The sequence below is a fragment of the Melospiza georgiana genome, chromosome 2, assembly GCF_028018845.1.
Source record: "Melospiza georgiana isolate bMelGeo1 chromosome 2, bMelGeo1.pri, whole genome shotgun sequence".
NCBI classification, from domain to species: domain Eukaryota; kingdom Metazoa; phylum Chordata; class Aves; order Passeriformes; family Passerellidae; genus Melospiza; species Melospiza georgiana.
In genome coordinates this window covers 54436431-54449201 of record NC_080431.1, presented here as the reverse complement: position 1 = coordinate 54449201, position 12771 = coordinate 54436431, and the positions used below count along the sequence as shown (strand labels likewise).

The 12771-nt window shown below is 49.3% G+C and overlaps 1 protein-coding gene across 4 annotated transcripts in view; it reads left to right on the top strand.

Annotated features, from left to right (window-relative positions):
* Nucleotides 1-3482, top strand: part of CAB39L (calcium binding protein 39 like) — a 43736-nt gene extending 40254 nt beyond the window's left edge. For all 4 annotated transcript variants that reach the window (XM_058018670.1, XM_058018671.1, XM_058018669.1 and 1 more), the window contains one exon: nt 1631-3482. In XM_058018670.1, coding sequence (XP_057874653.1) covers nt 1631-1810 — 180 coding nt within the window. In that variant the 3' untranslated portion in view covers nt 1811-3482. The remainder of the gene's footprint in view (nt 1-1630) is intronic.
* Nucleotides 3483-12771: the final 9289 nt, after the last annotated feature.

The following is a 12771-nucleotide window of genomic DNA, read 5'->3' as shown; positions in this document are numbered from 1 at the left end:
AAGTACTTTGAAGCAGGGACTTGTAGGAGAAGCCTGAGGAGGAGGGATCCAGGGGAGAGAAAAACATAGACACAGATTAAGATTACTCTAGCATCAGGATGCCAGGGTTTAAGAGCAGATGCTTTGTCTCACCTTTGTGAAATGAAAAAGTACTTCTAGTTTCCTGTTTGGGCAGAAGTTCTCAGTGGGATACTGTTGGTGTGTGTTGAACCCCACTCCTTCCACATGTTCCCCTGATGTGGCACTTTCCCCACCACTTGTATAACATCCTCTGATTTTGGAGTATGAGGCCTAGCGGTGGGTGCAGCCCAAGCCCTGCCCCAGCCTCTACCAGGTGTTGTCTTAGCACAGCCCCCCAGGACAGAGTGTGTGTGGTTCTCATCAGGTGTCACAGCTCCTCCCCGAGCAGCTGGATGTGGCCCAGGTTTTCCTGTGGGCACAATCTCAGGGGAGACAAAAGGACCTGCAGAAGAGCCCCAGACCGGGAGCCAGCGGTGGTGCTGCCTGTGCTCGGCAGGACAACATGCCATTCTGTGCTGTCAGCAGATGTTTGTTTTCATTCTGCTTTGGACAGGCTTGGAGGGAAACTGGAGGATTTCCAGCTCTGTCCATCCTTAATTTCTTCTCATGGGGCAGAGACTAACTGGAGTTATTTCTGTCGTTGCACAAGCGCTCGGGCGGTGTTTGTTGCCCAGCCATGGAAACCTCGGAGCCAGCCAGATGTGGGAGCTGCTCCCGGGGCGGCCGGGGCGCTGCACGTGTGCTCCCACTGTGAGCCCCACGCCCCACCTGCCCCTCCTGACCCACATCCAGGAAAGAGAGCCCCATCTCTGTGCCATCCCGGGGTCCCTGAAAGAGCCTTTCACTGTTGGCCTTTGCAACCAGCCTTAGCTTTGCACTTCACCCAGAGAAAATGTTAAAGGAACAGCACTGTGGCATGAGGAGTCATGTTCAGAGCTGCAGCTTTAGTGATTATAGTAGGAAAAATCAGAGCATTGAAGAAGGCCAGTAAGCCACAGTGCTGGGCTGGCTGTGCCAGGTGAGTATCTGTGTCTCACCTCACCATACTGCAATGCCACCCTCCTCTGGTCAGCAAGGACTGCAAAGGTGCTGGGCACACCACAATCCTCCTGCTCCTGCTGCTGTAAGTTTCCATGCTCCCATGAATGGATTAGGCAGAGGGAAGTGAGGCCTCTGACATAATTTTCCAAACCAAAACAAAGCTGGCAAGTCTAATTTTAGGCCTGGTTTAATACGGAAATGATATCAATACTGACACAAAGCTTTTCCGTTCTCCTGATAATTAATTTCTGTGTATTTGTCTTGTGGGTGGGAAGAGGCTGAGGATTGATAGCTCCCTCTCAACAGCTGGATTTACAGTCAAAAGCTTTCATCACCAAAGACCAAAGTGAAAGGGAAACACACAGGCATAGTTTTGCTTCAGTTTGCTGTGGAACCAACATGTTTGAACTCCTGTCTGACTGCCCTGGAACAAGGTGTGTAGCAGTAGAGGATCTGCCTGTAACTTGTGGGGATGTTGTGACTGATGTTCCTCTATCTCTCTCTCTCTCTCTCTCTCTGTCCCCACCCCCTTGCTGTCTCTCTGTGCCTGATTTTGTTTGCATGTTAGGTTTTTGTGGCCAGTCCAAACAAAACACAGCCTATTGTGGAGATCCTGTTGAAAAACCAACCCAAGCTAATTGAGTTTCTGAGCAATTTCCAGAAAGAAAGGACGGACGATGAACAATTCACTGATGAGAAGAACTACCTGATTAAGCAAATCCGAGACTTGAAAAAGCCAACGGCATGAAGAACACCTCTTGTTTTCCACTGTAGGCATTAATCCAGTTGACAAGTTCCTCTGTGTCCCTTAAACACCACAATAGTGCTTGAGAAGGCACAGCAAGTGCCTGGTTTTTATTTTGTCTTTGTTCCTAGATGTCAAGAGTATAGGGGTTTTACATGAGAACTAAAAAACCAAAAAATCTAGAATAATATATTATTTTTAATCAAGATTATAATTATTTATGTCAGTTTAGAATCTCTCTGTAATAGAAGCTGGTTTGACAGAAGTTTTTGTGCTCAAGAAGAATGAACCTCTTTGCTTAACTCTATCAGCAAACTCAAGCACTGGCAAGTGCACAGAGCAGGTCTCCTGAGGACTGTGACATTGTTCCTTCACACCTGTAGTTGTGACTTGGTTCTAGCGCTGCACACACACAAGACTGTGAAAGAGTACATTGGTCTCTGGAGTTAGCTGCACTTATAGGTCAGGTTCTTTAGTCAAAACTATGGAAGATGAAAAAGCAGTAAAGGTCACGTTTTTGCTTCATTTTGTGTTCTTTCATCCTTTCCCCCCACCCCTAGATCAGAGGTTTTCTATTCAGTGCTAGGGAATGGATGGATATATCAGCCATCTGAGCTGTTTCTGCCTAACTCCCATTTCCCTGTGTGTGATCTATCTTGTGCTAGAGCACAGGCTTTTCCTACCAGCTCCCTGCAGTCTCATGAGGAGCAGCCCCATGGACACAGTGCTCACGTGCCCCGTAATGGGAAAAGGCAAGGGCAACACCCCTCCACCAAAGGCCATGCTGTATTGCTGATAAAGTGATCCTAACCTACAGAAGCCATCCACGGTCAAGAATACTGGGTGGCAGCCACAGCTGCTTGGCTGAATTGTGACAAGGGCTGAGCCTCAGAATCAGAGTAAGAGGAGGGTCCCTAGAGTCTTTCCATATAAATTCCAGTCCTGGCTGTGTGAGGCGGGGTTGAGCTAAGTTCAGTAAGGCAATCATGAAAAGGCCTCAGCCAGATTTACGGCGTGGGCTGAGGTCCCTGAGCCTGCAGGTGCTGCCATAGCTGAGAGCATTTACTGGATGCTGAGCCTGGGAGGCCACTGAGCAGCAACAGGCACCAAAGGCCACCTGTAGTTTGGCATTTTCTGCCCTTGTTCATCCTGACCTGAATTCAGGTTCAGTGTTAAAGTTGTGGAAGAGGAGGTTGTTGCACCATAAATGTTTTGAGTTTAATAAGCTCTATGGTACAGACTGTTTCCCTGGTGTTTTTGAAGAGTTTTTGGGGTCTTTTGTTTTCTAACAGGAAAATGTTATTCTGATGCTTTAGTAGGAAGTGGAGTTTGAAAGCAGGGAGTGGAAATTTCTTGAATTTTTCTGGACAGCCTAAGTTCTGAGTTTTCCTATTTGCTGTAAGAAAGTTCTCTAGCTAAAACTCTATCTAATGCTTCAGGTAACAGGTGACACTGAATTGTAAAAACAGAGCAAGCCCTTTTCTTTCATTAAACTGTTGTATATTGAGGTGACTGATACTTTAATTTATGTGCTTTAGAAAAGGGAAGAAACAGAACTGATTGTGGTCTTGGTTTTTTTCAGATGTCAGATACACACAACAAACGTACATCTTAGTTGCCTGGAATTAAAAAAAAAATTTACAAGCTATTAAAGGCATGATTACTGATCACTCTATTTCTGTCTCTGGGTTTTTTTCTCTCTTGCCTTTCAGGACAGCCAGATTCCATATAGTGCTAAATTCCTTCTCTCCTTTGTCAGCTTGTTTCAGCAGATGGAGAGGGATGAGCACTGCCTTCGAAGCCAATGCTCTCTGAAGCATCAGGTCTGCAGCCCTGGCTGGCAGGGGTCTGGTAACCCCAGCCCAGCTTTGCCTGGCCATGAGCCCCTGCCTGCCGGTGGTGCTTGCTGGCAGTGGTCACTTGCAGGTCCATAAGGGAGCTTCTCTGGAATCACAGTGCTTGGAGCCAGTCATTTAAGTCTGATCCTCTGAGATCTGGAGCCTGAATCCAAAGGGTGCTTGGCTGTGTTCTGAGCTCCTGGGGTGGGGCTGGTCTCCAGGGCTGGATTAACACAGAGACACGTGTCCATTGCCTCAGCCTCTGGAGTCACATGAAACATTGGGCTTCTAGCCCATGCTAGGAAAAAGTGTCTCATGGTGTGTTGCTGGGGAATGCCTGCCCTTGACGCAGGGAGCGTGACCCACACAGAGGTGCCCAGAGAGTCTGTGAGGGGTCACACTGGCAGTGCTTTGTCTGCATGGTCTGCACACAGAGGAGCACTTGAAGAGACCCAAACCTGATGGTAACACAAGGAGTGAGGCTCCACCCTGGTGTCTGCATGGGCAGAGAGGTGTCAGGCCAACAGGAAACAGTGATGTGCCCTGGCCCTGCAAAGGAAACCTTTTCCAGGGCAAAGAGTCTTTGTACCACATGAGAAAGCAGGTGGTAAGGAGGGCTTGTGAAAAAGGGGATCTGTGTGTGTGTCTGCAAAGGGGAGGGGAAGAAGAGGTCTTAGAGGTAAAACGACACATGCCAGGGCCCTTGCAGCTTGTCTTACCAGAAGATGGTCCTGCAGTAGATCACACAACCCATCTCAAAGTAGAGTCTTCCCCAAGCTCAACTTGCTTAGATCTTTGAAAGAATAAAAAGCATAAAAATTGGTGAAGATGAAATTAAGCACCATAGTAATATTTCACAGCAGGTGGGGACACAGCAATAAGTAAATGAAAATGAAGTCTTTTCTAATGTGACTTTGAAATAATGACAGAACTCCCAATTTCCTTTGGTGAATTCAGTCAAGGTGGTTCTCCTGCCTAAGGGAGTGCTCCCACCAGGAACTCAGAGTTTATCTGAAATTACTATCTGAGGGAGCTGTGTGATTTCAGGACGTGGTTCATCAGAGTGAAGGCAGCAGAGAAGACTGTAAACTGAAAAGATAAAGAAGATGGAGGAAGCCTCTCCATTCCATTCTGCACACAGCATTCAGAGGGTTTGGATCACATGAAGAAATCTCTGCTGACATACGATGTAGGATGCTGCAATGTCAAACCTTATTTGGTACAGCAGAGTGCCAGGAATCTTTAAACCATAAGCTTCTGTCATGGGATTTGGGCAGCTTGTGCTGAAATCAGGAAAATCTGATTACAGGCTCCCCAGAGTGTCCTGGTGTGTACAGCAGCAGGTGTGAACCCGAGAGAGGCCAAGGACTCTGGCCTTCCACAAATGTGGGCGTTAAGACCGCTTGAGCCTCTTAATCTGCATTCTCCAGAGACAAGATCAGATGAGAAGGAAAGAATGACTTGGGCCTCTGCTGTTATCTAATGATAACAGCACTCACAAGAGGGAGAGGAGATCCAGATCCCATTTGTTCTCTAGCATGTGCTTTGCTCTTGTTTGTGAAATTGGAGCAGGGCTGAGAGAACCCAGGCCTCTCTCCAAGGGATGCAGTGGTGTTTGGTCAGTAGAGAAGCTTTTTCTCTGGGCCAACAAATACTTCATTTCTCTTTCTGAAGCAGTAGCACTTCAACATTTTGGCAGAAAGCGCCTTTCTGCAGAACATCTTATGCCTGGCAGTGAAAGTTGAGGCAGAGAGGATACAGGTTTTGGTCCCTATGACATAAAAGGGATTGTATGTAACTCTTCCACTCATTGACTAAGTGTTCTTGCACAAAGATGCAGGTTTTCATGGACTGAGTGTAAGGTATCCCAGAGCATCCAGTGGGAGCTTCTGCCCCATGGTGAGAGGCAATCCTGTGAGCAAGAGCTGCTGTGGCCTGGGGAGGAGAAGGAATTGCCATCCCGGCCTATGCTGAAGGGAAGCCTTGCCTCCAGCAAAGTCTCCAGTCCCTCAGGGTCTGATGTGTAAGGCCACAAGGTACCAGCAGCCCAAGCCAGCTCTGAGCACAGTTGGTGCTGGACAGGCAACGTGGGCTCAAGCTAAGGAGAAACCCGAAACAAGGTTAGCAGTTCTGGCCATGTGGTTCAGCTCTAAGCCAAGTGTCTCACAGGGCTGTGACTTGGCCCAGCTCCCCAGGAACCCCAGGGAGAGGCAGGCGGTGAGCCCAACCCTCTTGACTCATGGTCCTGCTCCACAGCGCCTGCCTTGAGCTGGCCTCTCTTTCCAGGAATGTGAGAGGAGGAAAAACAATTAAACAACCCACCCCCTTCCTATGGCATTGCTTGAGAGGGGGTAAAAATTACCTTTCCCACCTCAGGCTGTGTCACATTGAGTGGCAGCACAGGACAGCCTGTGCCAGGGGTGTAGCACCAGCCATGGCCCAGCCATGGCCAGCAGCTCCCCCCACCCAGCTCAGTAATGCCGGGGCACTGGGGACAGGGACGGGTGGGGTGCCAGCACATCCTGTGACACACCGGCGTGCCTTGCACCCTCACCACTGCTACAAGAGCCCTGTGGCTGTTTCCTTTGCCCTACGGGCACTAGCAGCTGCCGGGAGGGCTTTGCTGCTGAGCACTGGCCCAGGAAAGCCCCGTGCTGCCTTGCAGAGCCCTGCTGTGGCATGGCACAGCAGGCATGGCCAGGTGTCCCATGTGTCTCAACCTCCTCCCTCCCTTGGTGTATGCTCAGGTCTGCACGTTGGTATTGATGCCCACAGGGCCATGGGATATGTGCTTTTCTTCAGAGCCATTCTCTCCCCCAAGCACAGATTTGGGAATGGAATTTCCAAATGTCATTGTCCCATAGCCAAAAATGTAACCCATGTATTTTAACTGCCACACTGTGCCAGCAGACAACACCTCCAGCATGTTGAGTTTGACAAGTAGTTGGACAGAACCAGCACCTGACTACCAAGGTGACAGGTTGGAGCAGTTTTTTGGTTGCATGACAGACACCAGCCCAGCCATGGCATCATAGCCCAGCTCCTCACAGTTAAAGAAACAAAACCCACCCAAATCCCCAAAGCAGCTCTCCTGGGAAGAGCTACCACTATGCCAGTGAATAGAGTTATTCCTTCTGAGAGCACGGAGAAGACAGTACCTTGTCTTTGGGGCCATGAAGTGCCTTACTCAACTCTTACAAATAGAGGTCCTTTATTTCCAAATTGCTGGGTACGTTGTCTCTACTGGCGCTCAGCTTTGGCAGTGCCCTTCAACTCCCTTGTAGAACAGCTGGCTTGACAAGCGTTTGGATTTAAAAATACCCTTGTCAAAGCAGAGCCCACTGCATCTGTTTGTGCAAACACGCAGCCAGGGCTGGCTGTTCGGCACACGCGGCACAGCCCTGCCCCGGCAGCCAGCAGGGAGCAAACAAACCCGGCCTTTGCTCGGGCAGATGGTCAGATGCCCAACAGGCTCTGTGTGCCTGGGACAAGTGGGAGCCTGCAAGGAGCAGGGCTCTCAAAATCCCATGGGGGAAGTGGAGAAAGGCATCTCCTCCCCATTTTAAAACTGGGTGTGGGGGAACATTTATATCCACAGATGAACTCGCCTTGTGCCCCAAGGAACGTCAAGGGCAGAGCCACAATTAGCTCATAGCACAGAGCAGGTTCTTGCTGTGGGCTGACAGCCTTCCTGTCAAAGGCTCAAAGGAAAGTGACACTGGGGACTAACAGGCAAGAAAGCAGGACGTCCCAGGGGACAGCAGGCATTGCAGAGGGAGGAGAGACATATGTTCATTCCAACAAAAGACCCAGCTCTCCTGCTAATACACACAACTTCTAGCCATGCAGTTAAGCTCCTCTGATTCCTGCTGGCTTTTGTTTTCTCTAGCTAAATCTGTCTTGCCTCAAAACAGGAATGAAAGACTAAGTGAAAGTGAATGCACTGGCATTCACACTATCTTACATATGTCTTTCAGGTAGTTCTGAAATAACATTGGGGAGGAGGAAATGTGTCTGTGCTGGCATTTGTGTGACATGTCCCAGAGGCCTGGCTTTTGTTGAAGTTATTGTCCAAGTGCTTCATGGTTTCCCCACATTTCTCCAACCCCTTGTTTTTCCTCCAAGTTAGAAATTTAACTGCTCTGGTGGAAAATTTACTGGCAAAGCAGTGAGGTGACCTCACTGGAGCCAAAGTACAGACAGTTGAGCAATGAGGGTGAAGGAGGAAAAAGTCAGGCTTAGTTTTTAAGTATACCTGTCTTGTGCCACTGAGGAACACGGTGAAGCTGGAACAGACCCCATCCCTCCAACAATGATCCTGTAGTTACAGGAAACCACCCAGTCCTGAGGCAGAGCCTGGCTTCCTGGGAAATCAAAGTGGAAAATTTCCTGTACAAACAGCTGATACTTGGGGTGCAGAAGATAAACGTCACACTGCAATATATCCCAGGGAAAAAAACCATGCTCAGCATTTTCGTCTGCATGTCTGTTCCCAGCCCAAGCATGGTGAAGCCTGTGCTGCTGCACGTCAAGCAAGAAGGCCCTTTATCTACATAGCAGATGTGCCAGCCACAATTTTTCCTCTTCCCATTTATGAACTTAGAGCTGCCTCGAGTGTTCTAATGTTTATCATCACCATCAGCACACCTTTGTCGTCTTCTGTCTGCAGCAGCAGGACTCTCTGGGTACTGGTCACAATCACAGAATCACGGAGTGGTTGGGGTTGGAGGGGACCTCTGGAGACCACCCTGTCCAGCCCCTCTGCTAGAGCAGAAACAGGCTGCAGAGGATTGCACCAAGGTGGGTTTTGAGTGTCTCCAGGGAAGCAGACTCCACAGCCTATCTGGGCAGTCTGTTCCAGTGCTCTGTCACCCGTGCAATAGAGAATTTTTTCCTCATATTCAGATGGAACTCCCTGTGCTTCGTGAGTACCCATTGCTCCTGTCACTGGGATCCACTGGAAAGAGTGTGGCCTCCCTATCTTTACACACCCAGCCCTAAGACATTTGCTGCACTAATATAATATATGTAAATAATGCAATACAAATTTTGTGTGCAGACGAGAGCTGGAGCGGCTCTTGAGCGGCAGAGGCCCGCCGCGAGTAACAGCATCCCTGTGGAGCCTGGCACTCCCTGGGTCCCGATCTCCGCGGCCTCCCCGGGCATTTCCCCGCCACCAGCGCCCTCTCCCGGCCTTCCTTCGCCGGCTGCCGGGGGCGGCCGCGCTGAGGAAATTATTTAATTTATTGCCAATCAAATCTGAGCAGGGTAATGAGAAATAAAGGTATCTTAGAACAATTCCCCTTTACTCCTCTCTTCTTCCCGGGCTCAACTACATTCCCGAATTTTCTACCTCCTCCTCTCCAGCAGCACAGGGGGAAGAGGAATGGGAACTGTGGTCAGTCACCACACTTTTGTCTCCGCCGCTCCTTCGCCCTCAGGGAGGGGACCCCTCACACTCTTCTCCTGTTCCACCCTGGGGTCCCTCCCACGGGCGAAAGTCCTCCATGAACTTCCCCAACAGGCATCCTTCCCTCGGGCTGCAGTTCTTCATGAACTGCTCCAATGTGGGTCACAAGTCCTGCCAGCAAACCTGCTCCAGAGGGGCTCCTCTCTCCACTGACTGCCCACAGATGCTGCCAGGAGCCCCCTCAGGACAGGCTTCCCATGGGGTCACAGCCTCCTTTGGCAGGCACCTGCTCCAGCGTGGAGTTCTCCCTGGGCTGCAGGGGGATCCAGGCTGACTATGGACCTCCTGCACCAGGGGCTGCAGGGGGATCCAGGCTGACTATGGACCTCCCTGGGCTGCAGGGGGATGCAGGCTGCCCTATGGACCTCCCTGGGCTGCAGGGGGATCCAGGCTGACTATGGACCTCCCTGGGCTGCAGGGGGATCCAGGCTGCCCTATGGACCCCTCCGGGATGCAGGGGGATCCAGGCTGCCCTATGGACCTCCCTGAGCTGCAGGGGGGTACAGGCTCCCTTACAGACCTCCCTGGGCTGCAGGGGGATGCAGGCTGCCCTATGGACTTCCCTGGGATGCAGGGGAATACAGGCTTCCTTATGGACCCCTCTGGGCTGCAGGGGGATCCAGGCTGCCCTATGGACTTCCCTGGGATGCAGGGGAATACAGGCTTCCTTATGGACCCCTCTGGGCTGCAGGGGGATCCAGGCTGCCCTATGGACCTCCCTGGGATGCAGGGGAATACAGGCTTCCTTATGGACCTCCCTGGGCTGCAGGGGCTCAGCTGCCTCCCCATGCTCTGCACCAGGTGCTGCAGGGGAATCTCTGCTCCTGTGCCCGGAGCACCTCCTGCCTCTCCTTCTCCACTGACCTTGGTGCCTGCAGAGTTGCTCCTCTCACATATTCCCACTCCTCTCTCTGGCTGCAATGGTACAGCTTTTCTTCACTTCTTAAATCTATTATCCCATGGCACTATCGTGGTGGCTGCTGGGCTTGGCCTTGGCCAGAGATTCATCCATCCTGGAGATGGCTGGCATTGGATGTCAGATATGGGCAAAACTTCTGGAAGCATCTCACAGAACCAACCCCAGAAGCCACGCACGACCAAAATCCTGCCACACTAACCCAACACAACTGTAACCCAGATCTATTTGAAATCAGCACATACCATCAGCCTTCTTTGCATTCCTATTCTCCAAGCAATGTAACTTACTGGATCCAAGAAATTAAAGCCAGATATTTGGAGTCGGGTTTGCAGGCACAATGGCTGAAACAAAAAACCTATTTAGAGGACTACAAAGCTTTTCAGAGTAGTCCCCACATTAAATATGGCTCTGGGAAGCCTGTCCCTTTGCCAGCCTGGCTGTGTCCCACTGACTGCTCACTGTGATCTACAGTGACATTTCAGTTCAAGAGCACTTCTGAAAGGCATCTCCCATCTGTCCCCACATACGGTATGTGGCTCTGCAACATGAGCCAGTCTTGGAGGGCATTGAGTGGATTCCTTTCAGCTGAACAGGAAAACTGTAGGAATAGCTGTAATACATTCCACTGGCTCTTGGGCCTTCAGTCCAAATGCCTGGGCTGGAACCAGGTGGATGTGAAACCCCTGGTGGGCCAGAGCCCCAGCATCACCCACTTGATGGTTCAGCCTCGCTGCCCTACAGCTGCACTGGGGACGGGCACTGTCCTCGGCCCCGTCACCGCAGCGATCCTGCTCTGCTCTGTGGGGACTGGGAACAGGGGCCCCTGGGGATGCCCACACATGCAATGCAGGGCAGCAAGGCAGGAGGTGAGATAGGAACCAGTTTTACTGTTGGATGGTCAAAGCTTCGTCCACTTTGATCCTCTCCAACCAAGAAACAGGCCATGGAGGTGGCAGCTTGCAGTGCTCCCGAATGCAGTTCCCATTCTCCCAAGGAAGAGGAAATTAATCCTCATGGGCCAGGGAATGGGATCCCAGCACTTTCCCAGGGCTCACAGGAGGCACAGTCTCATTTGAGACAAATTCTTCAGGCAGAGCAGAGGAAGGCCTGTAAGGAGTGTGAACATTCCAAAGCACTCTGTAATGTTCCTAATAACCCAAAGCACTTAAAAATACACTTCAGTACTTACTGTCAGAGTAATTTATTAGCAGGAAGCATGTTTTGCTGTAAGGCAGACAGTTAACAGAGAATTTCTGTAATTCTCAGTCAGAAGGCCAAATTATTACTGATAGTTAATACCTGCAATTAAAATGATTGTTCTGAAATGAATGAGTCTCAAAATGCATATGCAACTTTCATACAATGTATAAAATATATAACTTTTACATTTCTTGAGTAAATACCTTGCAGTTTTTATGTAAGAAACAAACATCCTGGAGTTGATTTGCAAAATAAGCACTGAAGGAGATGTCCAGTATTCTGTAGCTCTCCCTGGTAAGCAGACAAGCTGAGCAGCACCTACAGAGTCCATAGGCTGAGAGAGGAACCCTATTTGCATTGCTCCTGTTGGTCAAGATAAAGTCCCTACTTCGTAATTCCAGTAAAAATTAACGTAGGGTTATACTGACGATCAGAGCCTAGAGAAATTTCTCAGCCTCTGGAAGATTCTGTAGAATGTAGTAAGACAGAAATAAAGCCAGGCTTCCAAGCCTTCAGCCTTACAAGGGATTACAAGTTCCACAGAAAGTTTTGTAAAAAATCTTCTTTTTAAAAGAAGTAAATAAAAGTAAAGGTAGAATCTTAACTCCTCTTGAAGCAGAGACTAGCAGCAGCATTCACTGTAGTTATTTCATGTGTGTGATATTTGACTTCATTTACTTCTCTGTGTACCCAGGCCACCTATGAAGTTTAAGGGACTTTTCAATTCCAGCTGTTCCTATCAAGATACAGATTTTACTGATTTTGATACCAGCAAACTGATCAGTATAAAACTTGAAGGGGCCTTAAATCTGGCCCTGTTTTTTTCCTTGCTTCTACTTCAAGTAGATGACCATTGCCAATGGATTATGGAAACAAGAAGGTTTCAGTGGGTGGACTACAGCACACTTTTTATTCTAATTTGGATAGTGTACGCTATCCAGTCACAGCCCTGCTATGCAGTTCCAAGCTTCTCCAAAACCTAAAAGAAACAAAAAGAACCTACAGATGCATCTTAGGACATGATTCCCCTTCCAGGACTTTAAGAAGAGCAGCAAAGAGAAGATGCATGAAAGAACTGGGAAAGGGCTGTTTACGTATCCTACCAGCAAGAACAGAAAAAGATTTAAAGCATTTGCACTGGAGAGCTCAGCAGAGGAGTGAACAGAAAGTCTTGGGACATCTGCTAAAACAAACAGTTCGAGGTCAGATTCAAAGCAGGAAACAGATGGGAATCAAAAGATTCTGGGTACAACTCTTTGTTCTGGTTATGCATTACTTGGCCCTTCAAAACTAGCCACACTAGACTGCAGTTCCAGGGGCTGTTTCAATGTCACCCTTGTAGTGCAGTCATCCAAGAGAAAAGCACCTGAAAAGATTTGGGCTATTTCACTGGTACAGATCATCCTATCTAAGACACAAAAGGACACTGATGGTTTATTAGCTCCTGTAGTCCTAGGAGCCTGTCACTGAAGATTAACAAAACCTCAACACTAGCAATCTTCACAGGTATGTAGGTGCCAGTGAGATACATACAGTA